Raw genomic sequence first — 27,913 nt, 5'->3', positions numbered from 1 at the left:
AGTACAGTACTTGGTTTGAAAGCATGGTCTGATATGAGGACAACAACAGCAAAGATAATTTAATGGCATTTCATCATTTCATCGTCACAAATCACTAATTTTACTTATAAAACAAAAATGAGTCTAGCTCCTTCCTGAAGTAAGGGCTTCATAATTACCTTCACCATTGTGACCAAATCTCTTGTCACTAAGAAATCAAATGCAAAAGTAATTTTCTCGATTGCAATACAGACTACTCAGTCCTCCTCATCATCACCATCCTCATCCTCAGCATCGCTCCTCCAGTGAATATAAATGTTCTCCGTCACAGAGGGCGCAGGCTAAGTGTTTCTGGTTTGCTTATCTAAAAGGATCTCTATCCTGCTTTAACGAGGCACTTGACCTCCCTCGGCGCTCTCCTACTCCCTGAGTGACGCAAAAAAAGTGGGCTGGCAAAGCGCTAAGTGCAGTAGTTTAGAGGACTATCGGTGCGCACCGAAACATCACTAGTCAAGCAGACTTCATTTAGAGCGCCTATCTTGGTACAGCCGCCCTCTCTCTCGGATGTTATATCAATGCAAATGCTTTGGCGGAGATACCGGGATGTGTACGGATGTGTGTGAGAAAGACTGACATTTCCTCAAACTTGTAGCAAATCTCCTCCATTCAGTGAGTGGAGAGGTTGATGAAACTTTTCTTGAATGAGTATCCCGCCGCTGGCTGGCACATCTGGACTCGGGGTCGTCGGATCTGTCAAGTCCAGCGCCAACTTTTAGCTGGACCTGACCTGACCTCCCTCTTTTTTTTGTCCTCTCTTTAAACTTTGAGGCGGAATATTGGACTTTGTTTGAATCAAACTCTTGTCTCTTTATTTTCAAAACTTTTTTTTCCCCCTTTTTTTTCTACTGCAAGGCACAAAATGGATCACTCAATCCTCAGAATGACATGCGTCTTGGTGGTGATCTGTCTCTTGGATAAAAGGTGAGTTGAATAAGTGGTGTCTGAGTTCAAGTTAAAAAAAAAAGTGAATCTCTGTGTCAGTTTAATACACTTAAAGAACATCTTTGTTGTTTAGAATTACACAATGAATGAACCAACGTGTGACTAACTGTGTTCAACAAGTAATTAATTTATCATTTATCATAGCCTAGATTAACCCTCACCTAACCCTAACCCACAGTTTTCAGGATGATGTTTGTGCACAAAGCTAACATAAAAATTATAAAATAAACACAATAAAGAATGAAACATTAGCCTACCTGCTTCCCATGCACCCCATCATTCCCAAACAATATTTACAATCAATAAAAGGTTGCCAGTTGGAAAGATAGTTGTTGAAACAGGTCTACCTTAAAGCAGGAAACACAACAGGTAGCAACAGAAGATAAACTGGAATTACAGTTAGGCATACAGTTTACAAAATGCAATACCACTTAGAAAGTAGGGCACTATAGTACAAATGAGCAACACTTTTTGTCACGACAAGCTGTATTTTCGATTTTGATTTATGCCCAAGGCTACTGGCTGCTTTTTCAGCAAGAGCACAAGGTGGTTTGTGAATTTCCGAGTCTGTTCTTTGATATAGAGGCTTGCAGAATAAAGTGCTGGAGATACACATGTTGACAAAATAAGGAAATAAGTAGTATGCAAAGTTGCTGCAGCTGCATGTGTGTTGCTGCGTGTCAAGGTGTGCTCGAGCATGTATGTGTGTGTGTGTGCCCAAAGCCATACATGCTCCTGACTGCATGTGCGGTTGCATGTCTCAGTCATACTAACACTTAAAACACACAACCTGTGTTTTACTTGTAATGATAATAAAAAAGAAAAGCGGGGCACCTTTCAGCTCTCAAGCCATCATCAGCACAGCCTGTGTTTTCCTTGTTACCGCTGCAACTGTTTCTCTGTGAAGAAGAAAAGAGCTTTGACCGCTGTCAGCTGAATTACTGTTGTTCACATGATTGATCAGCAACAGAAGCAGCTGACAGTCAAGTACAGGGACACACCTTAAGTCAAAGTAACACTGAATTTACATGTTAGCGGATTTCCTGAGGTGATTTGTGAGGCAGGTAAGTTGCTTTCTTCAATGCTGTGTATCTAAAACTGTTACTACACCTACTGGACTCATGCCAACAAAGTGGCAGCTGCTCCCTCATTCCCCACTTCAGCTCACCTGTTCTACTGTGTAATTATTATATTGCGCAATTAAGTCAACATCAAAGTGACAATCTAGAACTAGCGTGTGCAGTGCAAGTATGCAACTTGTTTTGGTACGTATATTGAAATCAGTAGTTCTGTTTGTTTTGTTCTTTCGTTGCCTAACCAAACAATGGTCTTTGCATGATCATAAACTGAATCAATCAAAACAAAAAACTTGCAAATCAGGATCAGCTTTATTGGCCAAGTATGTTTATGCATGCAAGGAATTCGACTCTAGCATAATAGATTTGAAAGTATGTTTCCTCTTCAGTACACTGGTATCTGGAGGTGGTTTTACAAGCCACAGTATGTGTATTATTGAGATTTTAAAGGAATCAACTACACTGGGAACCATCAAGTCAGGGCATCTGTTTGGTACTGTACGAACTGAGCATTGGTGTGACACCCAGGGACCATTGAAAAAACTTTACTGATCCAAAAGAGACTTTAGTGAGCAACTGTTCTACAATTCCTTTGAACAGGATAGAGACTAAAGATTTATGAGTAGTAGCTTTTTCTTAACCTGACCTGTGTGCTCCATGCAGGGTAGACTCCAATGAAATCTTGGGCCTGAAGCTCCCCAACATCGACCCGATCCTGAATGCCAACACCGTGTGTTTGACTCTGCCGGGGCTAACGCGGCGCCAGTTGGAGGTGTGCATGCGTAACCCAGATGTGACAGCTTCAGCAATCCAGGGAATCCAGATTGCCATCCACGAGTGCCAGCACCAGTTCAGAGGGCATCGCTGGAACTGCTCCAGCCTCGAGACTAGGAACAAAATACCCTACGACAGCATAGTCTTCAAGAGAGGTCAGTTTTATGGTCACGACACAAAAGTGGCCAACTTAATAATTTCATTTGAATTCATATCTTCCTTGTAGCCATGTTGCATCTCTTCCATTAAAAATGTAAATACAGTACAGCACCGGGGGAAGCGACATGTATGTTTTAAAGGTTCAAAAATTAATTGTCCACTGGATAAAACTTACAAGACACCATATTGAAAAAACACAATGGAGTACAAGTGTACAGTTCAAAAGTTTGGTCTTCAAACAGGCTGTGGTTTCATCCTCAAACACACTTTGATACAATACCTTGAAAGGCAGAGGCTTACAGGATAGATTAGCCGCAACAAAGATGCATGTCCTAAAAAAGTGTTGGTATAATATAATTCTCCACATTCAAAAGATTATCAGAAGAGATCATTTTCTCCCACTGATACATTTTTTGAATGTTATCTCACATGAATGAAGTCCTCCGAATGGTCAGGTTATCTCTATTGACTAGCGGACTGGTATCTACTTTCTAATCACCTAACAGTATCTCTCTCAGTAGCCGGTACAAAAGAGCAGGTAACTTCAAAAGCAGTTAGTCACCTCAAGATTACCAGACCTCATGCAGATCAGTTTTCTGTTATGCTTTGTAGTGCTTAGAGCTTTGCAAGTCAGCCACAAAGGATGAAAGAGGATCTTTAGAGTCGGGACGCCTTCAGATGGACTCATCCCAAGTTATTGACTGGAAAAGGCATCAATTTCTTAGTAGCTTGAGCTTGAGATGAACAGTGCACGGTGTGGTTAGTTGTTTGTGTGTTGAGTTAAGTCAGCGTTCAGTTTAACCAAATAGGGAAGCAGCTAGTGCTTAAAAGTGAATTATTTAAAGGCTTCAATGCAAATATCACATCCAAAACTTTAGAAATGACTGACAAAGAAGACTCTTATTGTTATGTTGTTACAAATTAATTCCTACTGAAATCAATCAAATACTGAAATATTTTGGGATGGAGTGCTCTCGAGACACTTCTTACAATTTGTATTACATTGACATGATTGTAATATGAATTAGATTGCATTTGCTTCTATTGGTCATTGTCTGCAACAAAATCTTGTATCTGTTATGACAAGTTTTGAGTTTTTAGTGTTATAGGTTCAAATACGTCTTGATATGCAGCTTTATGTTCAAAATGAGCCAAAGACATGATGGAATTCCCCATCATGAAAAGCTGATTAAATGTGTCAAAAGTTTCCTGGAGGGGTGTTGCTGTAATTTATGTTCTCCTTAGTCAAGGACCTTTAGCTTTGTAACCTTCATCGAGGACTTAATATCCTGTCAAAGAACAACAAACAAACAAACTAACAAACAAAAATACCTCTTAACTGCCGTATATGCTTACACACCTCTGGTCGTACTTTCACTCCTCACTGACTCATTGAAAGGCTGTTTGTCATTATTAGTAGAGGCAGTTGCTGGTTGTCTGGCATCCCTGGTTTGCCTCGGGTGCAGAAACTCCAAACCACTGACATAAACAACCTCTTTAAATCGGATGATTCATCTGTTACATGTTGATACGTTCCGCTCCACAGAAGCTAAAAATTGATACAAGTTAACACGCTGCAGCCATTATTGCGTGCAGCTACTGCATAAGGGTTAGTACTTTCAATGAGACAGATTTTCAGATGTAGATTACTGTAGGTGGAATTGTGGAGATCGAGATAAGTTTTTAGTGTAACTGCCCGAAGAAAAATAAATGACGCAGTTTCAGACCAAACTGGTATTTTTGCTTTTTAACTCAGTAACTATTGCAACAAGTTTATCTGAGTTTTTAAAAACATGTGAAGCAACATTTACACCATTTTGCGTCATAGTGTAAATCCATTCCAATAAAACACTTTTTTAATCCTTACCTGTTCACATATTCTCGCAGAGCTTTTTCAAATCTTCTATTAGATGCTTTACAAAGTTTTTTTTTAAGTTGAATATCAGGTGCTCTTCACCTCACTGTTTGTTTGGATGTCTCATTTTACTACATCAGATGCTGCTTGGATCCTCTGCCACGTATCTCTCTGCTGATGGATTCTGATAACTTTTATGGGCCCATGTTCATCCCCGTTTAGCTTGCATTAAAAACTAGGCTAAAGAGGACATCAGGCAAGACATTACATGGATAGACAGGAATAGGAGAATCTCTCTCTTTCTGTCACTGTCTGTGTCTCTATCTCCCTCGTCCTCCCTCGCTGAGCTGCTCCTAATGCTTTTACTTCCCTTGCCAGTGCGAGCGCTTGTGAATTTGCTCTCAGCACTTTCCCAACTCTCGGTGGCAAAAGCATAAACCTGTTTAGTCGGTTTCTGTAACACAAAGTGACAGTTTCCTTTGAATCTTTAATTCATTTTGCCACTTCCTCTGCCATCAGTTCAGCCGGGCGTGCCGCAGCCGGTGAATTATTTGTTAGATTGATTTGTTCCCAGTCTTCCGGGGGCCTGCGTTGCAGAGCCAGGCTCAGAGCAGGGCAAGAGCTAAAACAGGCTTTCTATGTTTGAGGCTGTGCCTAAGTGCCATCCCTCTCTCGCTTCCCCTACCTTGTGTGGGTCAAGGTGGTAAGGGGGAGGAGGGGGGTACACAGTGTGAGTTAGTGAGTCAAACTGTATATGTATATAGTCATGCAGTTTCAAGAGTTTGTATGTATGCATCTTTTTGAGGGGTATAAAACCAAATTTACAACTTTACACTGAACTATAAGCTGCTATAATCAGTATTTTTATATTAACAGGAAAGGAGTCCCTCATAGTGACGAACCCACAGACAATTATCACCAACTCTGCAGTTCACCTCAACTCTATGAAGCCTCTCGGCGTCGTTTAACTCTTTGTTTTGGTTTCACAGTCTGCGACTCTACTGTTCTGGTTCACTCTCATCAGCCTTGTTTCCAGACGCAGCAGGCAGCTATTTTCAGCGAAAAAACCAACCGTACACTATCAGCCCACCACCGAATGGCAGACAGGCAAAATTAGGGACTAGCTGGTGAGCAGAGTGGAACACTTAGCAGCTAAAAAGGTGAAGACCAAATAAGACTTAAAAGAAGAGTGAATATTGGACATTCGACAGGTGGCCAGAAACACAACTTCAAATGAATGCTAGTGTTAACTTCATGTCAGCTGGATGTGTAAATAAGCAAGTCTTTGCAAACATGTTCGCCATATAAACTTTATATGGTGATGATGTGTCAATGTTGTGTTCACAACGTGCTTCCACTGCCCCCAGTTCACCAAAAAATCTGTTAATGTGGGTTGAAGGGCAGTTAGTGTGCGTCTAGAGAGGTTGTGGGTAATGTTGCTGGCTTGTTCATATTGTATGTAGCCTACAAGCTTCCTTGCTGACTGAAAGTCCATCTGCATGCGGTCGGCTCACTGCATTTTTTAAATCCAAGACATTAATATCAGTGTACAGTATAACACTGTCAGTGAACACCTTCATCTCAGATTATGAATACACAGTTTAAGAAATTTTTCAGACAAGAAAAGACGCCATTTCTAGACAGAAGCCGTTTTATTTATTGGAATTCAAATGGGAAAATTGTTTGAGCGAGTTCAGTTAGTTTTGTGCTTGACTAATAGAGCTTGCATTATTAAAATCTACAGAAGAGTATGGCAGCGATGATTCAGAAAGTGACCATATTCTGATAGTTATCTTTAGGTTCTGCTTAATCTACATGTTCTGACTCAGGCAGGAGTGTTTGACTCATAACTGTTTTTTTTAGCCATCAGATGTGAAGACTAAACACAAATTTTGTATTTGAATAAGTATGCAGGTGTAGTTTTACTTGTGCTGTTTCTGCTTTTTTCTACCTTTTTTTAAGTACACAAAAATCAAAGAATTCCAGCATGACAGCAAGTGTGTCAAAATGTAGATCATGTTTTAAAAAAAAGTATCAAATAGTATTATATTTATGTCAAAATATAAATAAGGAAACCAAACAGTGCTAAAAGGGGCAGTTCTAGTTTCCTAGCTTTTTATTTGACTCCAACAAGCAGCCTGAATCATTTCCCCCCTCAAGCACTGTGCTATAAACTCCTGCGTGGTTTCTTTTCATGTTTTCTTCACAAGTTTCCATTATAATCTTCACTGTTTTCTACACCAGTAAATGACTGCCAGTGGGGCTTAAAGAACCTGAGGGTACCATGCTTACAGGCAGTAAGCTGAGATCTAACAACAAACACTGAGGGAAACTGTAGAGGATACAAGTGCAAGCGCTGCTGTCGCACTTCATCCTTCAATATTCACGGATTCCACAATTGGACATGGATTTTTTTTTTAGTCACAGAACTATATCAACATAGATAGGATGGATATGTATGTGTGTTCATATTGCCGGTGTATGTGTGTATAAGAGGAGAGTGGTGTAACATTAGTCGGCTGAATTACAGATCAGTTGTGGTAGCGTTCGCACTGATTACATGTGCCACATGCCAGTTAGTCTTGCTGTCGAGGAGAAAGGGATGTGTTTAGCTGTAAAGGCAAAAGCAGTCACACATTGTATAGAGAGATTACATGCACGTAGTCATTTAACTACCTCCTCTACATGCAGCTAGTCTGTCTGAGCCAAGTTAAAGAGATTACAAGGCGTAAGCGGCGGTACGGCATAATCAACCTCTCTATGCTAAACACATGCACATACAATAACACACACACTTTGATCCTTAACCATCAGTGCAAGATATGATATGACAAAAACAGATAAAAGTATCAAACTCCAGCCATCTGTTGCTACTCAGTCAGCCAGAACAGTAAGTCAGTGACCAAGCCATTCACCCAAGAATAGCAAAGGTAATAGTTACAAGCTGGAAGAAAGATCTTGGAAAGTGCTGAAAACTTTAAAGAAGGTATATGGGTTACTTGTGGAGGAAAGCAATGAGAGAGTTTCATGGCGGGGAGCATAAAGAGCCAGAAATGCATCCAATGTGGTTCAAAGGCCCAGTAGGGCTTATTTAGTAGAGTGCTGCAGCACAAATGCCAGCGCTATCTAGCTACCATTCTACTCATTACATAGATAGCATATGTAAGCAGCTGGTCAGCAAGTTATACAGCCACATATCTTACACATAAGCAGTAGGACGGACAGAAGGAGACACAGCCCTGTTCAGTAAGAGCGTGTGAGTCCTCTGTGTGTGTCCCCTAATGGGAGTGGTGGAGGTCTGTTCATGTTCAGCTGGTCCACAGAGGCAAAGTACGCAAGTGTTTGGAACATTTAATTGCTATTGTCCCAGATGTTTTCCCCCGGTTTTATGAGCCTTGGCATGTGTGTATATATAAATGTGTGAATAAACTCTTATGTGTATCCTTATCAAAATAGAGTAAGCTCTTTTTACTACAGTGCACCAATGCTTGTCTTGTATGAAACAAAGCATGCAAAGTCAGCATTAAAGTGCATATTTACTAAGCGTTATGGCACACTTCGCTAACAGAGATTTTAAAAGATGTCATTGCTTTGCTCATTTGGCTGTTGTTAAACTGAGTTTTAGGGTTAGGAAAATCACTTTACATGTTAAAGTTGAATCCAGCAGTTTTACAGCAGAAATTTAACCAGGGAAATGGGTTTTTTTTTCTATTTCTGATGCTATTTGGGGTAAAAATTTACCACAACTAACAACACTTGTCAACAACACCTTTTTCATAGCAATCTGAATATGGATTGCTATCTAGCAAATGTCATCCTCCATCTTCCATCTACCTGGTAATCCTCTCATTTCACCTGAAAGCTTCATGACACATGCACAGTGGTATGTTCTGCCTGCAGGTCATTGGTTAACATTCAACACAAACTCCATGTTATAACACTCGTAATGCCTCTACAGATGCTTCTTAAAAGCAACATGGCAAATTCCTGAACACTGACACAGTCCTCATGTCAGCTTTCATAAGGTTTTTATGTGATACTTATGTCATTTTGGACATAGCAGTGAAGTATGGTGTTCAGAGAGTGTCAATCCCATCTTCCTCTTGGCAACGGCCATTTTAACTGAAAGCATGTCTCGGACTAAGCTATGAAACTATGACACTCAAGTGTTTTCTTTGCCAAACTCTTGTTTCCCGATTGTGATGCTTCTTACATCCACACAAGGCTATATAGCAACATCATTATTCTATTTATATGAAACAGCTCCTCTTCCTCCACTCTCATCTCAACAGGTTTTAGAGAGAGTGCCTTTGCATATGCCATTGCAGCAGCAGGCGTGGTGCACGCAGTGGCCAACGCCTGCTCTATGGGCAAACTGAAGGCGTGCGGCTGTGACGAGAAGCGCCGCGGTGACGAGGAGGCCTTTCGCATCAAACTGCACCGCTTGCAACTGGAGGCCATCCACCGGGGGAAGGGCATGGTACACGGTGTCATGGAGCACTTCCCCGCTGACCTGCCGGGACCCCAAGACTCCTGGGAGTGGGGCGGCTGCAGCCCCGATGTGGAATTCGGAGAGAAGTTCTCTCGGGACTTCCTGGATGCCCGCGAGACCTACAAGGACATCCATGCCCGTATGAGGCTGCATAATAATAGAGTTGGCAGACAGGTGAGTGGAAGTGAGAGGATGTATGTGTGTGTGTGTGTGTTTTGTTTCCCCAAGTTTGTGTCACTTGTTATATTTGTATTTTCCTCTTGCAACAGCAACCTTGCAGCATTTTCTCTGAGAGGAAGATTTTGATTAGATTTACCCATTCATGTCAGACAAATTCAAATAGATTTTTTACTCTGCCCCAGTGTCTAACAGCTTTGACGCACTTTTAATTGAATTACTTCAGCAATTTGGGACTTTTCCTACAACTTAAAAGGGCCATTTTACACATCAAGTTTAGTTGACTTGTCACAAGCACTTCTACTCAGCCTGTAAAAACAATTATTTTTACGACAGGATGGAGCTTTCCAAAGTTTGAAAAAAGTAATCCCGATAATCTCACTAGGGTTATCTCAGTTTGGGCTTGGATATAACAACTTTTTAGCAGAAAGCCTGTATTACAAACTGAGCGCATGGAGTTTCAGACATGGACATTTACTTGTCAGGGAGTTTCTTAATGAAAGACACTTTCCACCTGCATTATTGGAAATGTAGGATCATATATTCTGCAGCACACTAGGGACAAAAAGAATATCTTTTGCCTCAGTTTTGACCATTCTTCTTTTAATCAGTCTCTCCTAAGTTTATGGAAGTACAACATACATCACTGGATCAGGCCTTTAAATTAAAAAATAATTTAGTGTGAGAAGGCAGTTTGTTTCCACATATCAACAAGTGTAGCTACTGTTCACATGTGAAATTGATGAGTTAAAACGCACTGACTATGAGCCTCTATGTATCTGCAAACCTATGAAGGAAGCAAAGCACAGTTAGATACATTATCTACAGTATATCTGCTATCAAAGTAAATGTTACATTATCTTTAATATAATTTACACAGAAAAAACATATTACACAGTAAAGCAGGTGGAGAGTGGGTGGGTAGAGTGCTACGGGGCCAATAATAACATTACAGTGAACAATACACTCTCATTTTATTGGCTGGGTCAACAGTGGCCTGTCATCATTACACTGCAGTTTATTTCTGCTGGCATAGACAGTTTGTGTATATTTGTATCTAGATAGATGAGAGACTAGGGACTGATTGTCTGTATATGTGTGTGTGTGTGTGTGTGTGTGTGTGTGCATGCGTGTGTTTATAAGTGTACTTGCCTAAGCTCCATGTTTACTCTACATCTGCAGTCTATCTGCAAAACAATAACAGGGAATCTGTTTTTTCAAAAATACTTTGAATGAAAATGTGACCTTTATCATAACACATTTATTGCTACAATTCTGATAAAATGTGTTCCGCATATCTTATCACATCTACGGTTTTATTCTGTACAAACATACAATAACTGCTGTAGAGGTTTGAGCTCAACACTTTTGCAGCGCTACAGTGCAGAAGAGGTGGATTTTCCAAAAGGGGAATTGCTTGGAAAACATTACTAATGAAGGAGAGACAGGTTGTGATGTGGCTAAAACTTGTTTCATATCATTATGAGCTTGGTGTCCAATCAAGCGTTGCGTATGCTCAGTGTCATCTACCGAACAGTTCAGAGGGAGCTTTTACCTTTTACCCTCTCCCAGTGTAAACCCAAGAGAACTATGTGTGGTTAAGGTGACCACAGTGGGAATTTCCGATACGATTTTTCTTTTATGTATTAGGGTTGCCTAAATACACAGCATTGGGGATTACCTTGCATGTCTGGAGGGAGTAATTTTTCCCTGCTTTCAAACTCTGACTCACAGTATATTACTTACACTGTTAGAATGTTTGAGTTATATTTGAAAACCATTCACTGAAACTGTATATTTTGAATTAGCACTGTTTTAACCAGCTGCATCACGCTTCCTGTTTATTTAAGGAAATTCATATAATTTCTCCAACTTTCAGAGGACTCTTTTTTTTTTTTTTTTCACAGATCACAGTCAGTCTCTGTTTGATAGATGAAGGAAGTTAGCAGTTTAGACAAATTTTGTTCTGTTATGACAGTGGTTTTGTGCTCACTGTGTTCTGTCAGTTTGTGTCAGATCAGTCAGGATGTTAAAGGAAGGTGACAGTACTCAGCCATAGTTGTTAGTAATTTTGCAGCTAAGAAGTATATTTTCCCTGTTTCTTGTTTAAAAACACTTTTTTTCTCTCTCTTGCAGTTATCATTACATAGCAATCAGACACCTATTTTATGTCACGCTTGTTACTTTTTAGGTATTTTTGCAGCATACAAAGGTTAAAAACAATCCCTCCGGGGCAAATATAAGGGTTTTAGAAACTCTAAAGGGTATGTCAACAACAAACAATGAAACAGCTGTAATAAATGACTCTCTTGTTTTGTTTTCTAACTTCTTTTGGCAAACTTGTTCCTACAGTGTTTTCTGCCTTGGGCAATGAGAGAGAAAGATGTAAATGACAGTGATAAGCCTTGATGATCTCCAGCACTGTGGTGGAACAGAGACAAGAAGCGACCGTAAATTGCTCATTGTTCCCCGTTTCCTCCTGAGTAATTTGGGCCTGTATCTTTCCATCAGTTTACTTCTGGTTTCCTTGATTATGCAGACAAAACACAAATGTGGAGCGCGTCAGGCGAACTGAACAACAGCTGACCTCCCAGCAGTAGAGGTGATGGTACAAATAGCCACGGACATACAACTGGTGAGATGTATTCCAATCAGTGCTGTAGACTTGGGAGTAAACTTTGGGTGGTGGCTGATTTGACATGAGGAGTAATGAGTTCATGAGCCAAGGAAAGAATAATTTGTCTTTTGAATCCTTCTCCTTTTGTTTGGATGTATTAAGTAATGGTATAAAGCTGTGTCACAGTATGTTGTCTTTTTGCTGTCTACTGTGCCTTGAGGCCACATGCTTCCTAATATTTAAGGCCTAGGAGCTGGTGGCAGGGAGACCTATATATACACTATACCACATCCAAAACATCCCGAGTTTGATCTTGTTTTGTCTTTCTTGTCAGTCTGTTTTTTGGCAGAAGTGTCCCCTATTATTATGCCATTTAATAAGACACTGAAATCCTTCTTCATGTGAGTAAGTGTGGACTTTAATGCGTAATAATGTCAAAATATGATATTAATGGGTTATAAAAAGAGAGAAACTTGACGTTGCTGATAATTGCTGTAAACCTTATTGCAATCAGGAGAGACTGCATTAGAGTGAACAATTATTTTATTGACATATGCACAATAATAATGAGAAGTGTGAAAAAGTCTTTGGCGATTAGACCCCATCATGACATCATTGTATATATATTTTTTTCTATAACGGGGGTAATGAAGCTGTGAGTAGTGTAGGATATCCCCCCAGTGGAGTCTAGACACTTGTGGTGGTGATTGATAAAGTGAACGCTGAGATCTGGATGATGAGAAGCGGAGCAGGCTTCTGATGAGCTCAGACCCGGGCGCTGAAGTGATGAAAGTGGAGGTGAACAGGGGTGGAGGAGGGTCACGACGATTCATACTGAAATGACAGCTGACGGCAACAGAGAAGAGAACGGTTTTAAAGTTTGACAGCTAAGACACGATTGGCTGACGGAGACCGTGGCGAAATCTGATTGGTTTAACTTGAAGAGTTAACACCCCCAATCAGCTGATACTAGAAGAAGGAGAAGAGGGATAGAGAGAAAGAGGAATGAGAATGAATAACATAAGATAGTTCTCCTGCTTGAACTTACTCTCAGCTTCATTTTAATTTTACGCTGACACATGGAGACGGTCATTATTGACTTTAAATAATACCTTTTTACCGAAGTATGATGACACAGACGCATTAGCCTATTAACCTGATATTCAAGGACTGCTTTTATTATACAATAAGCATAACCTCAATTGATGATGATGGTGAGATACAGCACATCATATGAAATAATTACCACAGAAGTTGGTTGGCAAAAGGCTTCAGATATGTCTTGAAAAAGCTGACAGAATTACTGTAAAGTTGCAGAGAGAGTCAGACTCAAGCTCATATTTCTCCTCTGTTTTGGCTCAGACAGTTCGGCAGTATAATGGCTCGGTGTGTGTGTTAAAAAATACAGTAGCTAGTGGGTTGTGTCATGAATTTGATCAGAAAGACAAGGTGTGGAAACTGACTTTTAGATGTAACTGGAGACAAAAACTGACAGAGGAAGTTCATTAGGTCGCTTCTTTGTTGTAGAGGAGGCAAAATGAAAATTAAAGGTACAATGCCAATTAAAGGCAATGTTTATAAAGTAAATTATGCAAATGAATTGTGTAATTTTTTATGACGGTTACATTGTACATTAAAAAACAGGTTTATCAAACCGGGCCAGTTTGACTATTTGTCAGGTGAAGTGCCTTGAAGAAAAATATTTCAAAATCAGAAAATGTAATTACACCCTTTAAACTTTAAGGAGAGCAACAGGAGCTCAAAAGAAAAAACAAACTTAAAGTGCTGCTACTCAGCTTCATTTTAATTTACAGTTTGATTTTTCCAGAAGGATATTTAGAAAGGATAAATATTGGCTCTCAGATTCCTTGCAATAAATTTTGTTTTCTGTGTGCCAGGCTTCTATTTCCAGCCAGACGAGCTGAGGCAGTCATCAGCGACATCAAAGAGTCCACCTCGTTTTTTTTGCAAAGATTCTGGTTACGACCAGCGGGGACTAAATGATAGCCAGTGCTCCTGACCTTTACCTCTTGTGTTTTTGACACAAGCTGATGACCCCTGATGACCTTGCTAGGGTTCTTTAAACCATCTTTTACATGGAGCTGCTCAGAAGAGTCTGGCTGACTTGTTACAGCTCACCACAAGCTGAGGATTACTGCTTGAGTGTAATATACAGAGGCAATACCTGGCTGGAGAGAATGAGAAAAGAGAGAGAAACAAAGATAGAGAGGGAGAACAAACTTAGTATGTATATACTCTAAAATATCATGCACCTTGATGACTTCAAATGGTACTGAGAGCCGCAGCAAAACCCCTCTAAGATCTTGTGACACTTGCACACACACACATGCACACACGCACTCACATGGCCCCTAGTATCAAACAGAAAACACTGACAGGTGGGGCCTCAAAATAATGCCTATCCTTCCCGTGATTCTTTCCTCCCACCGACCCGCCACTACCACCTCACCTCTCTCTACCGCTCCACCCCCTGCCCCGCTCCCCCTTTCTTGAGAAGTAGTCTTTAAGTAGAGGAATGCGGTGGTTTTTTAGCGGGGTGTGCATGTCGCCTCATGCCCACCCCAGGGTTCTCACGACGTCCCGTCTTGTTTTTAGCCCTAATTAGTGGCTGCTGGCAGTTTGGAAACAGATGTTTAAAACCCTGCAAAAGATTTTAGACTTCAAACACCGGGGCGGAAAGTAGAAAGAGATTCGCCCTTCCTTCCCTCCCCTCTTCCCCCTCTCCTGCCTCCTCCAACTTCTCTCCAACAGGGCTGATTATAATACTGTGCTGTACACTATGCAGGCACAAGAAATTAATAAGGTGGGAAGATTTATCTACACATGATGTCAATCAATGTTACATATATGTAAAGTAAAGTTACATCTATGTAGTATATATGTATAGTTCTTAACCAGCTGCTTGTTTATACCTAATAATAATAGTTACAAAATACATTTGAAACATTTAAATTATTATTTTTTTAAAAACAAATTTTAAAACAAGTAAAAACACATTGTAAATTAAGGTGTTTGCTACCCAAATAATCATGGTTCTATTTAATGTGAAAGCCGCTTTACAAAAGGCGATGAAGTTTGTTTTGTTTTTTTCTTTAATATAGCTGATTTATAATTGTCTTATTTTTCTTCAGGTATATATTAATTCATAGTTTCATAAGCCAAACAGTCAAATTTTTTCTTTGGATTCCTCACTAATCAGATTTTATTCTCCCTCCAGCCCTCCATGTTACTGTTAATTTCCGGTGAACCAAATCACACTACTGTTCAGGAGTTAATAAGAGTGGTTTTAAAAGCGTGACTACATGTTTAAAATGGCTGCTTATGACATGGAAACACTTCAGTGGGGCAGTAAATTTCTTGGCCAAGTTTTTTTTTTTTTTTTTTTTTTTTTTTTCTGAAGGTACTTCTCCATCGTTTAGAGAGCACACCTCAAAACAAATGCTTGGCAGGCTTTCCTTGTGTTCATGTTGCAGAGCTTATACTGTAGAGCCATGCCGAGTTTCTGTTGAATCCTGTCTTGTTCATTAGGCAGGTGGTGACAGTGCCGGCTATGCAACAGTGTGCCATGTTACTGGCAAGCATCTTCTAGTAATTACAATTACCAGGGCCTAACTTCAGGGGAGTAAAGAAATATGGAATGCCCTTTTTCTGGAAGGAAACTATATACTTGAACTCATTTTCACCCCGTTTTTAGGCAACATGCTGTTCAAAAAAGATTTTGAACATTTGAGACATTTGTCCAGACTCAGGGGGAGCAAATCATCTCAAGTGTTATAATGTCTTATTGTCGTTTGTGTCTTATTATTTTTCGTATTTTGCTGACTTGTGGTGATCTTCACTATACCTAAGTGGGAGTAAAAGTGCAGCAAGAAGTCTGTCAGTAATCATTAAAAATTAAAATGCAGTTTTGGCATTAAGGGTGACTTTACACTTGCATTGCGTGTCAAAAGCATCCAATATAGTTGTATTCTTTAGGCCTAAAATTTTGACTATAGCAAGTAAATCAAATGCTCCAGGAAGTCACTGCACCCAGCCAAGAAAAAGCCCCGCTCATAACCCCCCTTTATAACCACAGTGTGTCTTTTTCACACTTTGATTTTTGTACAGATAAAACAAACAAGATATAACATGTAAATTGTATATTTAGCTTTGCAGGTGCTGGGAAGTGGATTTTGTTACATTGAGACAGAACCAGGCTTGCTGTGCCCCTGTATTTCAGTCTTTATGCTAAGCCAAGCTAACTGGCTACTGGCTCCAGCCTTATATTTAGCTGACAGATATGAGAGTAGCATTGATCTTCTTATCAGTGCTTGGCAAGAAACGAACAAGCATATTATCACAAAAACGATTCCTTATATCTGCAACCGTTGTTTGAAAACCTTTCAGGAAACTACTTGAGGCTGAGCTTTCATCAAACAATTGTAGAAGCATCACAGTGAAGACAGCACTGCTTTCAAAGGAAAGGGAAATTGCTGATTTGATTTGTAATTACTGGCGCCAGCCCCTGCTGCACTTATTAATAATATATTGCAATGTAATGTATATAACACTCAGTGCCAAAGGACAAAGGTTGTGACTGGATTAAATGAAAACCAAGAGCAATATTGTGACAACTAAGATGCCACCAACTGGAAAACTGTAAATGTTTGTATAGCTGATGTTTAAGGCTTCATCAGAGCGCTTGAACCGTGATGAATCTAGAGCAGCACCCCCTCTGGCTTGATCCAAACCAGCAATAGTGAGATTCGTAGGTCCTTTTATGCCTAATTTAACCCTTGAGCAATGATAAACTGCTTTGGAGAACCCATTCACGTTAATTCATTGACTCAGAACCCACACGAGAAGCAAAGTGTGTTTGATCAAAAATAGCAACATTAGTGCGAGGTTAGTCCTGCACTCCTTAGAGGCCATTTCATATCATCAGTGGTGTGCAGAGCATTCCTGAGTCCTGACAGTACAGAGGGAGAGCATTTGATCTGACCCACCGCATACTACGCACGCACATCAACACATGCACACACACACACACATGCATGAGCATATGTACACACACATAATCATGCTCGTTCCATCCTTATAACATACACTCACAAATACACATTAAAATACACAGAGGCAAATGTTTCATAGTAAAAGCTCAGCAGGTGGAAGTGCTTATGCTGGTAATAACATTTTATTAGAGTCTCTAAATGAGAGCTGTGGACAAAGTGTGCACTCAACAGTGAGTAAATACCACACAAACACACACACACACACACACAAACAGGCACTCACAGATGCGTTCTAATGTAGTATAGTTCTTAATGTAAACTGTAGATATGCATTTGCCCAGTAATTGCATGTCATTGTGTTTGCATGTGTGCGTGTGTATTTGTCTGTATGCGTTTAACTGTTCTTTTGAAGCAAGGCGTTTGATTTGTTTAAAGTGATGTCTGGGCTTAATGTGCTGCTGTGGGATTTGTTTGTGTGCTTTGATATTGCCTTGGCTTTCTGCTTGGCTTTAAAGGTCCTTTAGTAGATTTTCTTTGAACTGACAAACACAAGGCAGCGTGCAGACTAGTCTGCTGCTTATCAGTGAGAAGGGTCGGTTGTGGGACACATAGACATTAGATTAGGATTTTCCCAAAAGTACTTAGCAGTGATGACACAGGGATTGACCAATGATTAAATTCAATGCGCACTACAAAACAGGGAATAAGCCATAAATTATACTGGTAAATTGTAGTTGGTTATGACTGGCAACAAAGTTGCTCAACTACTGTGCCTCCACACAGGGAACATTATTGCAGAAAGGTGTTGATTTCAAGTGTGGATTAGCATTGAGACTAAAATGAAAGCATTTTACATTAAATAACAAGCTGTTACAGACTTCTCATATTGCTTGTGTACATATACACCAGTTTGAAGTTTAGCCTGTCACAGGGATCACACACACATTTGACAACAAGGAATACAATTTAGTACATATTTTTTTCTGGTCTGGGATTTCTCATCAAAGGTCTTATAAATACAGACAGCCAGCAAATTGCTCAACTCCTCAGTAGCTACTACTCCTCTCCATCAGACATTTGTGCTGTATGTCATGCTGCATGGACTTTCCCTCTGCAAAAAAAGCTTTGCAGAAAGTAATCACTGACTGATCATAATCACTGAGTCAGTATTGAATCAGCCAAACGACAAAATAGGTGTAACATTACGCTAAAAGGAGTGTGGTAACACTTCACCTTTGGCATACTGTAGTCATGCACAGCAGGTGTTATGGCAAGGCTGTAACAGGCACTTGCATGCAGCAAATGAACAACTGCCTCATTAGGTTTGTATGTTCTAGAAAATAATCACTGTAATTATTGAGTATTACTAAATGGAATGTGTTTTAGATGAGCAAACACATAAGACTGACACATTCATTTTCATTCATGCTGACGCAAAACACAAAAAAACTAGACTGAAAATGTGTGTAAAGTGTACGGGTGCAGTTCCGGCTCAATTCTGGCGTTCGACTTTGATCATATGTCAACCTCTCTTTCTGGCCTCTTGTTTCTTGTCTTTTGATTCTGTCTGCTTCCCAGTAAAGGTAAATATCCCATAAAACAGTGTGTAAGGGCCAATGAGTGCGATGCATTTTATAATAATCACACCTTTACCTAATTAATGCACTCATTTCGAATGTCTGACTGTGGTAACCAGGCCAGACACCACCTCTGATCTTAAGTTTACTTCATCCACTCCCCTTCGTTGCACGGTAGTCTGCTCTGCTCTACTTCAACATGTTGTACTCTTCCACAACTTTACTGTATTATGTAGCTTGCAGTCCTAATCTGCCACCAACATGTCGTATTTGATCTCTGTCTGGGGTTGTTTTATAGACACCTCTGTCTCAGTCTGTAAGCCAATTAAAAGTTGCCAGATGTTTGTTTCTAACTGCGGTCCACCGTTGCATTTGATGCAATTACATCTATGTGGTGAACATGTAAGCCCATTTGTAAGTCATGGAATAGAATATGTCAGGTTTCCTTTTTTCATCTAGTAAAACATCTTTTTAAATGATGATACTTTAATGCGAATAAATGATAATATTGTAAAAACCAACAGAATTTTCCCCTGTTTAATCTATTTTACTCCTCTGAAACTCTACAGAGTCTCTAGACACATTACCATAGCAGACAGTAAGTGTGTTATGCAACAGGTTTTTTGCAATCAAGTATTTTATAGTTTGTATAAAGTTGAGTTAGACCGATAATATGTGTGTATTTCCTGATTTATCATAGCTGACGATAAATTACACTGGAAAATCGATTAGAATCTAATCCGCAGGATAAGGCTGATAGCGGCAGGACATGATGGCTGAGCCTAGATAGAGTATCGGCTAGACGGACAGGTGATTTGTAATAACACCCACACGCACTGTCACACACCCACACAAACAGCCTTTGTATATCTACAAGCAGTGGAAGAACAGCAACGAGATAATCCAAAGATCATCTCCTCCTCCTGTCATCCTCTTTTCCTCTCTCCTTTCCCCTCACCTCCCCATTTACTGTATACTCCCCCCTTCAGCTCCACCACCCAGCACCTCCTCCACCAACCCTCAATGTCTTCAGGGCTAATTGTCATGATCAACAACAGGGTAACCGTAAATCATCGCATCAGTTTTCTTCCTTTTTTCCACAGTAGTCAAGTCAGATATCGTAAACACAGACAAAGAGACAGACGACACACGTTTCTATGTGTCTCCCTCTCTCCTTTGTTACACGCAGTCATACCCCCAGGTAGAATATAAAGTGAACTGGAAGAAACCAGAAAATCACAACCTTTCATGTCATCATCAATTAACCAGCCTAATTCTTAGACTGGTTTATATCTGGAAAAATACAGTCAAAATGGGAAACAAGTGACTTGAAGATAAGGATGTTAAGACAGGAAAGACTACAACAGTTGTTTTTTTCTGACTCATGTTCTAATTCAAAATCTGCACCATATTGGATGCAAATCAACTCACTGTGCCAAGTCATTCCTTTGTTATTTGATTAAAAGCAGTGTCATGCATTTGAACAAGTTAATGCATGCTTCATTTATTTAGTCAGACACCTTAAAATCTAAATTAAATTCAAAATGTGATGCAGCCTTTCCATTAGTTAAATCAGGAGCTCTTTGGTACATTTCTTCTTAACTTTCCACTTGTACAAAATGTACTCAACAGGCGTTTCCCCCAGCTCTTTTGTCAGATGGATCAACACTCCACATTACATACTGACAGACCACTTCTGATATAGCAAGAGCAGACAGCTTCCCTATTTCCTATTACCTGTTAAGAGTCTGATTCTACCGGTTTGCCTTTCAACTACACGTCAAAGGAACATTTGACATTTCCCCAACACACACAAAGTACTTTTCACCTGGAGTTATGTTCTTTTGTTGAGGTTTTAGGAGCCTGCAAACATTTTTTTTTCAAGCTCTGCCCATTCAGACCTTAGGGTGTGCAGCATGCCTCATGTGTTTAATGGATAGATCCACCCTTAAACGTAACTAATAGATGCAGTTCTTTTGATCTTGAACTGGCAGATATGTTACATTTTAAATAAATAAGAGTTCTGTTCCCCTTTAAATCTAGAAAGCTGTTGTAGGTCGTTCTCGTAACATGTTGGACTTTGTTGAGTAACAAGAAGTTGTAAAAGTTAGCTGAGAGTGGCTGATTCTAAATTAAATTTTTAGGAAGCGGCTATTATCCTTTTATAGTGACATATAGGCTAATAAAACCAGGAGCAAAATAGCATTTTGCTGCACTCTGACTCTGAGTTATGGAAGTCAGACATGTGGTAGAGCTGGAACAGCAAAGGTTTTGCAGGCATTGCATGTTTTTTCTACCTCAGGAAAATATTTATTCTTACGTAAACCATTCTATTCTGATACACATAAAAAATTTTGAGACACACTGCCATGGTTCGTAAACTCCTAGAATCGGCTTTTACCCCTGCAATAATGTGATTAAATGTCAATAGAAATAACACTTTTTAGCTGTTTTTTGTTGTGTTACTGTACGTTTAAACTGCTATCCTGCTGTGAATGTACCTTCAAACAGTAGCAATGTGGATGCAATTATGACTCCTAGGACAGTTTGACTCTTTAAGGTTTAAGTGGGTTGGAGAGCTTTATGATTACAGACTTTGCTGTGTGTTTAAGGCCAGCATGTTTGTGATTCTGGGGTTGCCTCTGCCCCTATGTAAAAACTGAACCAAATGCTGCAATCTGAATTCTTAAAGTGCAAGTGCTGTTTGAGCTATTATAATGTTGTTTACCAAAAAGACTTACAGCCTCTAGTATATCTTCACCACTGATCACAGCTTCCTTTAACTTTCTTCTAAACACTGGCAATAACAGTACAACCATGTTTATCCAAAATGCATGCTTCTAGGTTACTTTCTGTTATCTTAACACACATTGTGAGCAAAACATGCAGTGATGCAACAGCTTAAAATCTTTTGCATTCTTTTGTATAATTGTTATAATACATTGTATGATGTATTTTAAGCTGCAGGCTCAAGAACATTTAATTTCTTCAAATGCCCTACACTCCTAGAAAGTTCAATGAGTGACAGTAACATAAACATATCATCACATAAATATATATTTAGAAAGTCTGCATAAATGCATGTAAATCAGTAAGAAATCTAACCCTAACTCTATGAATAGCATTTAAGTCTGAGGAAAGGAATATCTCTTTGATCATTTGTTGCAGCTCCAGTTGGATGTATCATGACCTTCCCTGCTCCACAGGTGGTCTGATATTTTTTGTTTTATTGCTTTTTTGAGACAGTGTGACTGATCACTATTAACTTTGGCTCTGTGGCAAACTAGAGTGTTTTCTTTTGCTATACTTGTTCATTCCAAACAGATGAGTCAAGTGGCTCCATTTATCACAGTTTCATTCTTTCATCCACCTCTCCACTCATTCATGCTCCAGAACAGGGAACGATGTTTTTTTTCCCCTTCTTTACTCTGTATGGTTTGCTCAATTGGGAAACCCACACAGCACAGCGTGAAATGGAGCCTTGCTGCACGCAAACCAAGCCCTTTTAAGTATTCCACAACTTGTTCTCGTTCCCCATGAGAAAGGTGGAATAAAGCACAGGGGAATCAGGGGAAGTGAAGTATCTGTTTTTTTGGCGTTGGTCCAGATCGACCTTGACTTTTGAGAAGTGGATAACTGGATTGCCACACTCAATAGATACATGACATATCCCATCTCTATTTTTTTTCTCTCTGTGCTCTTTCTGTTCCTTTTTCTGTCTCTTTAATGGATGAGATCCTAGTTAAATAATGGAAGGGGGTTTCACTATGTAATTTCTTAACAGGGAAAATGATCCACATGGTGCTCTTGGAAGATTTTCACGCTCTGAGGCAAAGCAAGAAAGCCCTCCTGCACGCACATACATCCACCGTGTACACACAAGCATGAACATACATACCATGACACTCTTTAACTTATCTCCTTTACAGTAATAGGTTATACCTGTATTTCTGCCAGTTCCGCCTTATCCTATGTGAGTGTGTGGGTGACAATCATATTTTGTGCATGTGTGGAGATTAGCATTATTGCTAGCACATGTGTGGAATGTGTTTAACTGTGCAAGTGTCCAGCATGTGCGTGTATATATGTGTGTGTGTGTGTTGATAGGGGCGGCAGCAGAAGCAGCATCTGTCAGTACTCTGGGTGGCCCGGTGTTCCTGTTGGTAATTGGATCTTAAAGTTTAGACCTCGTGATGACTGATAAACACACACACACACACACACACACACACACACATTACATCCCACATGACATGAGTCCTATCCATCCCAGTAATATTTCCTCAAAGCTGTGTGTGTGTGTGTGTGTGTGCCTTTTCCGGTATAAACGCTGAACTTGTCGGGACCAGTTGTCCTCATGGGGACCGTCCTCACCCGGTCTTAATGAAAAACATCATCTCTGAGGTCCTGGTTATGGTTAGGGTTAAGATGTTAATTGAGGTTAGGTTAAGGTTAGGGTTAGGCATGAATTAATCATGGTTAAAGTTAGGGCTGGATTAGGCTGTCCACAATGAATGGAAGTCAATGTAATGTCCTAACAAGGATAGCTGCACACACTTGCTGCTGCTGCTGAAAGGAGTGGGTAGCTTTTGCAGTGTTGGCCATGCTCTAACAGGACACTTTGTATTTGTGCTTGTTTATGCATGCAGATGTAGCTGTAGAAGATGAACAAGCTCATCATGCGTGAAAATGGCTTCCGTTCACTGACATGTAATAAAATAATCCACAGTTGTTGTTAGTATCCATGTTGTCAAGGAATTCACTGGCCAGCATTAAACCATTAAAGTGAAAATATGTAAATACTGCAATGCTCTGATGCCTAATGTGCCACTACATGTGGGTCATGCTTGGAGTCATTACCTGATGCCAAGAAATGAATAATGACGCTGCTATCTGTTTGGGTAATGCCTGCATCCATCTGTGTTATTTGATATCAGTATGTTTGACAACAGACTCAGAGTTGGACCACCTGGCTTCTTAAATGCGGGACCAATATTCCTTCAGGGCATTATATGTCATTCATAGCACAGTGGAACCAAGGCTTGCTCAGAAGAACAAACAAATGAAAAACACTGAAGTAAAGCCAGTATGAAATATGACATGCAGTCTGCAACAGCCTGTTCCTGTTTATATTAAACTTCAAATGCAACCAGTGATCAAGAAAGTCATTAATCCTTCTCATTTTCTCTCTCTCCCTCCCTCGCCTCTGCTCACTTCCTCCCTCCATCCCACTCTCTCTCTTTTTGTCTGTTTCCGTCTGTGTTTTTCACAGGTGGTTCTCGACCACATGAGGAGGAAATGCAAGTGCCACGGGACGTCGGGGAGCTGCCAGCTGAAGACCTGCTGGCAGGTCACCCCTGAGTTCCGGGTGGTCGGCTCAATCCTCAAAGAGCGCTTCCACATCGCCACGCTCATCAAGGCTCACAACCGGAACACCGGGCAGCTCGACCACTCTCACCACAACAACCACAACAACCACCACAACCACCATAACCATCACAACCACCACCACCATCACCACCATCAGAACAACCACCACAATCACCACCATCACACGCATCGGCGGCGGCCAAGCATCAACGAACTGGTCTACTTTGAAAAATCGCCAGATTTCTGCGAGCGGGACCTGGGGTCGGACTCAGCGGGCACGCAGGGCCGGATCTGCAACAAGACCAGCCCCGGCATGGACAACTGTGAAAGTCTGTGCTGTGGGAGAGGCCACAACATCCTGCAGCAGACACGGAGCGAACGCTGCAACTGCAAGTTTCACTGGTGCTGCTATGTGGTCTGTGAACAGTGCAGGATAACAGAGTGGGTCAGTGTCTGTAAATGAAGAAAAACACCAAAAGACTACATGATAAAAACAAAGAAAGAAAGAACAGACTCAATAAACATTATTAATTTGAAAGGGGAACATGACCGTTATACTGTTTGTGCCCCATTACTTTTTGCGGTGGACTGCTGTTTTCCTTTCCAGAACTGAAGAGCAAGGACGGAGTGTGAAGCAGTTGAGCCAGCAGAAAGATAGATGTGCATGTTGGTAAGAGTGTGCGTATGCAGCACAACTCAGAGAGCACGGATGTTCTGCGTTCCTGTCGATACAAAGTAACACAGTTACATCAGCTCAATGTCTGAAAATTCAAATATCTGAAAGCGACAAATGATTATTGTTTCAACATTTGTTGACTGGCATACTGCTGCATGGGATTCAGATGAGCTAAGAGGAAGTAGAGAGTAAGCAGTAGATTGCAGTCAAGAGAAAAAAAAAATCTTTATAGCACCAGAGATATACTGTAAAAGGGGAAAAGGCTGAGATCTGCGTTCCAATGAAACTCAAAAAGCGGGGGAGGACATCAGATTTTTTTTTTCTTTCCAAACCAATCATACAATATATACGATAGTCCCCCCCATCACCAATACAACCATGATTTACAGCATAAACACCATGTTACACAGTGTTTTTCAGAGACAAATATAGACTGTTTCACACAGCAGGATTCACTGTGCACAGGATTTGTCACAGCACAACACACCTGGAGCACCTAAGGATTTAGTGCCTTGTTCGAGGGCAGTTCTGAAGTTTCAGTGTTTATAGCAGCTATCAGGTTACAGCTAGAACACATCCCTATCAAAGAAGCTGAAAACCAGGGGATCATCGTCTGGCTCAACTGACGCTCTATAATTGTATCAGTCAATATTACTATGTTGTGTGCATAATGTAAAACGCAGCTAACAGGGCTAAAAAAAGGCAGACAGGAGTCCCAGGATGATTTCTATTATAAGGTTGCATTAAAGGAGAAAACTTGTTACAATAAAGGATGACCACGGTGGAAAGGAGGACTTTACAACAATGATTAATAATGGATAAAACTTAAGCCAATCTAAAGTCTGGTCTGATAGTTTGATTGTTGATGCTGCTTCCTGGGATTTCTCATAACAGACCTTAACAACTGAAAACATTTCCTTCCCTTTTAACGGAGGATTTAATCACACAAATCAGCGTCAAATAGAAGAACAAGCACCTATAGGCCTATATACACTATAAGGTTCTTTTTGTGAATCAATTTGAGAATCGCTGTTTGAAAAACCATCATGACACAAGCTTGCACCGCTGTTTTGAGATCATGTATTACAACCTCCCCGATCACAGCACAGATACATCGTCCTGAATTAACATTATCCAAAATGTTCCATGTGTTGTCTATGTCGTGTGTGCGATGTAAAATAAGAGGATTGTCAGAGTACAGTGCATAGGAGACCCTCATATTAATTTATCAAGTGAAGTTGGATTTCATTTTCAGCATGATCTGAACAGCAATGTAAATAAAATATAATAATGCTGCATAATAATCAATTAATTTGACTTATAGGAAACTGAGTGCACATGAACAGGCTTCAGTTCCTCGCACTATAAACACCCAAGGCTGTCATCAATCAAAGTGTTTCCTGTTTTGTGATGCAATGCACTGTGTGCGACACTGTAAGCTTCTTGTAATATATCTACACTCACTTTCCTCACACTTCTTCAACGTGTGCATATGTTCAACCGATATTCTGATGTCAACTTCCGGCTATAGAAATAACAAAGCTGACATGGATTTCTGCCATATGCACATTTTGAAGATCATATTTGGTCTCAAGTAACGTGTATGAGTTGTACTGTACTGTTTTTATCAGACAGTGTAATTTATTTTTAATTTTTTTTTTCAAAAATGTTTCTGTGTTGAAAGCAGAGGGAAAAAAAAATCTGGAATTATGTTTCTGGTGTTACAGATTATTTTGATTCTGATAAGTAGTTTGCACACACAGAACTGTGTCCAGGAGAACTCTGGGAGATATCAGCAATATGCATTTTTTTCATGTCATAAATGTAATGTAATGTATGTATGTATGTATGTATTTTTTATGTTTTAATATGGTTATTATCTAAGTTATTTTATTTTTGTGGATAACTTAATATTTGTAAAACAATAAAGAAAGACCATAATATTAAAAGGGGAATCAATGTGATGAAATAATAAAATACGTGAAAGTAGTGTATTTGCTAAGAGAGCAGTTTTATGTTTATTTTGTCAAGAGTCAGGTGCTGCCTGCATGCTAATGATGATAAATTCCTTAGTTATGCTACAGTATATTTATGGTAAGATTACTTCAGAGGTCATTAGTTTTCATCAAGTTTCAATCCTGTAGGAACGTACATATTCCAAGTATATATATTTTTTATTTTGTACCAAGGTTATTTTGTACATTTATTAGCTGATCTTTTAGTCACAAAGGCATCAGAAAATTTGTCATAAAAAGTAAGATTGTCCACTGTCGGAAACATCAAATCAGGTACAGGTATGTACCTGAATGTACAGTACACTTAATAATTTTGACAATTGACAGTCCTTCTATTTATGACAGCTTTTTCAATGTTTTAAGGCCATAGACGTTTTTCACATTTCACATTTTAACTTGCCGTAGTAGGAAAAGCACAGGTGTTACTAATTACATAAATGATGGCTTAGCATGCACAATAGCAGGATCCTGAAACCAAAATGGAATTCAGCCATTTTTAACGTTGTTATTTACACCTTTGCTTTTCCTACTGTGACACATCAAAATTTTCTGTGAAAAATGCCTATTCCTCAAACAGTGTGTTCCCCTGTTTGTCTGTCTGTGTGTGATATTTAAATGTCATGTAAATGTTTTTTTCAGTGTAGTATTTAAAATAGAAATATTTTATTTTCTTAACCTTTATTTCCCATATGTTTATGACAATGATCTAAAAACATGAAAAGGGGAAAACCAGATTTCTTTATTTGACATTTGTTACCCTCCTGATATGGAGGATATACTGTATATTGTATATGTATATACTGTTTCTCAGAAAGCTCGGCTAATAAATGTCAAATCTGCTGTGGAGAAAGTGTGCAGAAGATTTTATTCTGTCTACAATGACTAAAAAAACTACAAAAAAAGACCTCTCACTGGAACAGTTTGCATCCATACTGCGGTTACAGATATCCTAGTCATTACTTTGACTGTACATTGCCTGAATGTTTTAGTGGGGACATTAAGATATATCCAGACCAGATAAAACCACAAATCTGTGGTCAAGTATAGACCCCCCCCGCCCCCCACCCCCCTTACCAGTTGCTGCTTGCGTGCAGAGAGAAATCCTGTTGAGTGTCCTGACTCACTTACATAT

At 39.8% G+C, this 27,913-nt stretch overlaps 1 protein-coding gene across 1 annotated transcript; it reads left to right on the top strand.

Moving 5' to 3' along the window:
• Positions 1 to 288: 288 nt before the first annotated feature.
• Positions 289 to 27,615, top strand: wnt10a (wingless-type MMTV integration site family, member 10a). Its single transcript, XM_067603165.1, has 4 exons — positions 289 to 960; positions 2,721 to 2,986; positions 9,138 to 9,511; positions 23,993 to 27,615. The coding sequence occupies exons 1-4, from the start codon at positions 899 to 901 to the stop codon at positions 24,551 to 24,553; spliced, it is 1,263 nt and encodes a 420-aa protein (XP_067459266.1). The 5' UTR covers positions 289 to 898; the 3' UTR covers positions 24,554 to 27,615.
• The last annotated feature ends 298 nt before the right edge of the window (positions 27,616 to 27,913 follow it).

Source organism: Thunnus thynnus, chromosome 11 (assembly GCF_963924715.1).
Source record: "Thunnus thynnus chromosome 11, fThuThy2.1, whole genome shotgun sequence".
NCBI classification, from domain to species: domain Eukaryota; kingdom Metazoa; phylum Chordata; class Actinopteri; order Scombriformes; family Scombridae; genus Thunnus; species Thunnus thynnus.
This window is presented reverse-complemented; position numbering and strand designations above follow the sequence as displayed.

Excerpts from the sequence above, each read along its gene's own strand:
- wnt10a (XM_067603165.1), top strand. The coding sequence starts at position 899 with ATGGATCACTCAATCCTCAGAATGACATGCGTCTTGGTGGTGATCTGT. Across the intron at positions 2,987-9,137 it reads CAGCATAGTCTTCAAGAGAG|GTTTTAGAGAGAGTGCCTTT; the intron begins GTCAGTTTTATG and ends TCATCTCAACAG. Across the intron at positions 9,512-23,992 it reads ATAATAGAGTTGGCAGACAG|GTGGTTCTCGACCACATGAG; the intron begins GTGAGTGGAAGT and ends TGTTTTTCACAG.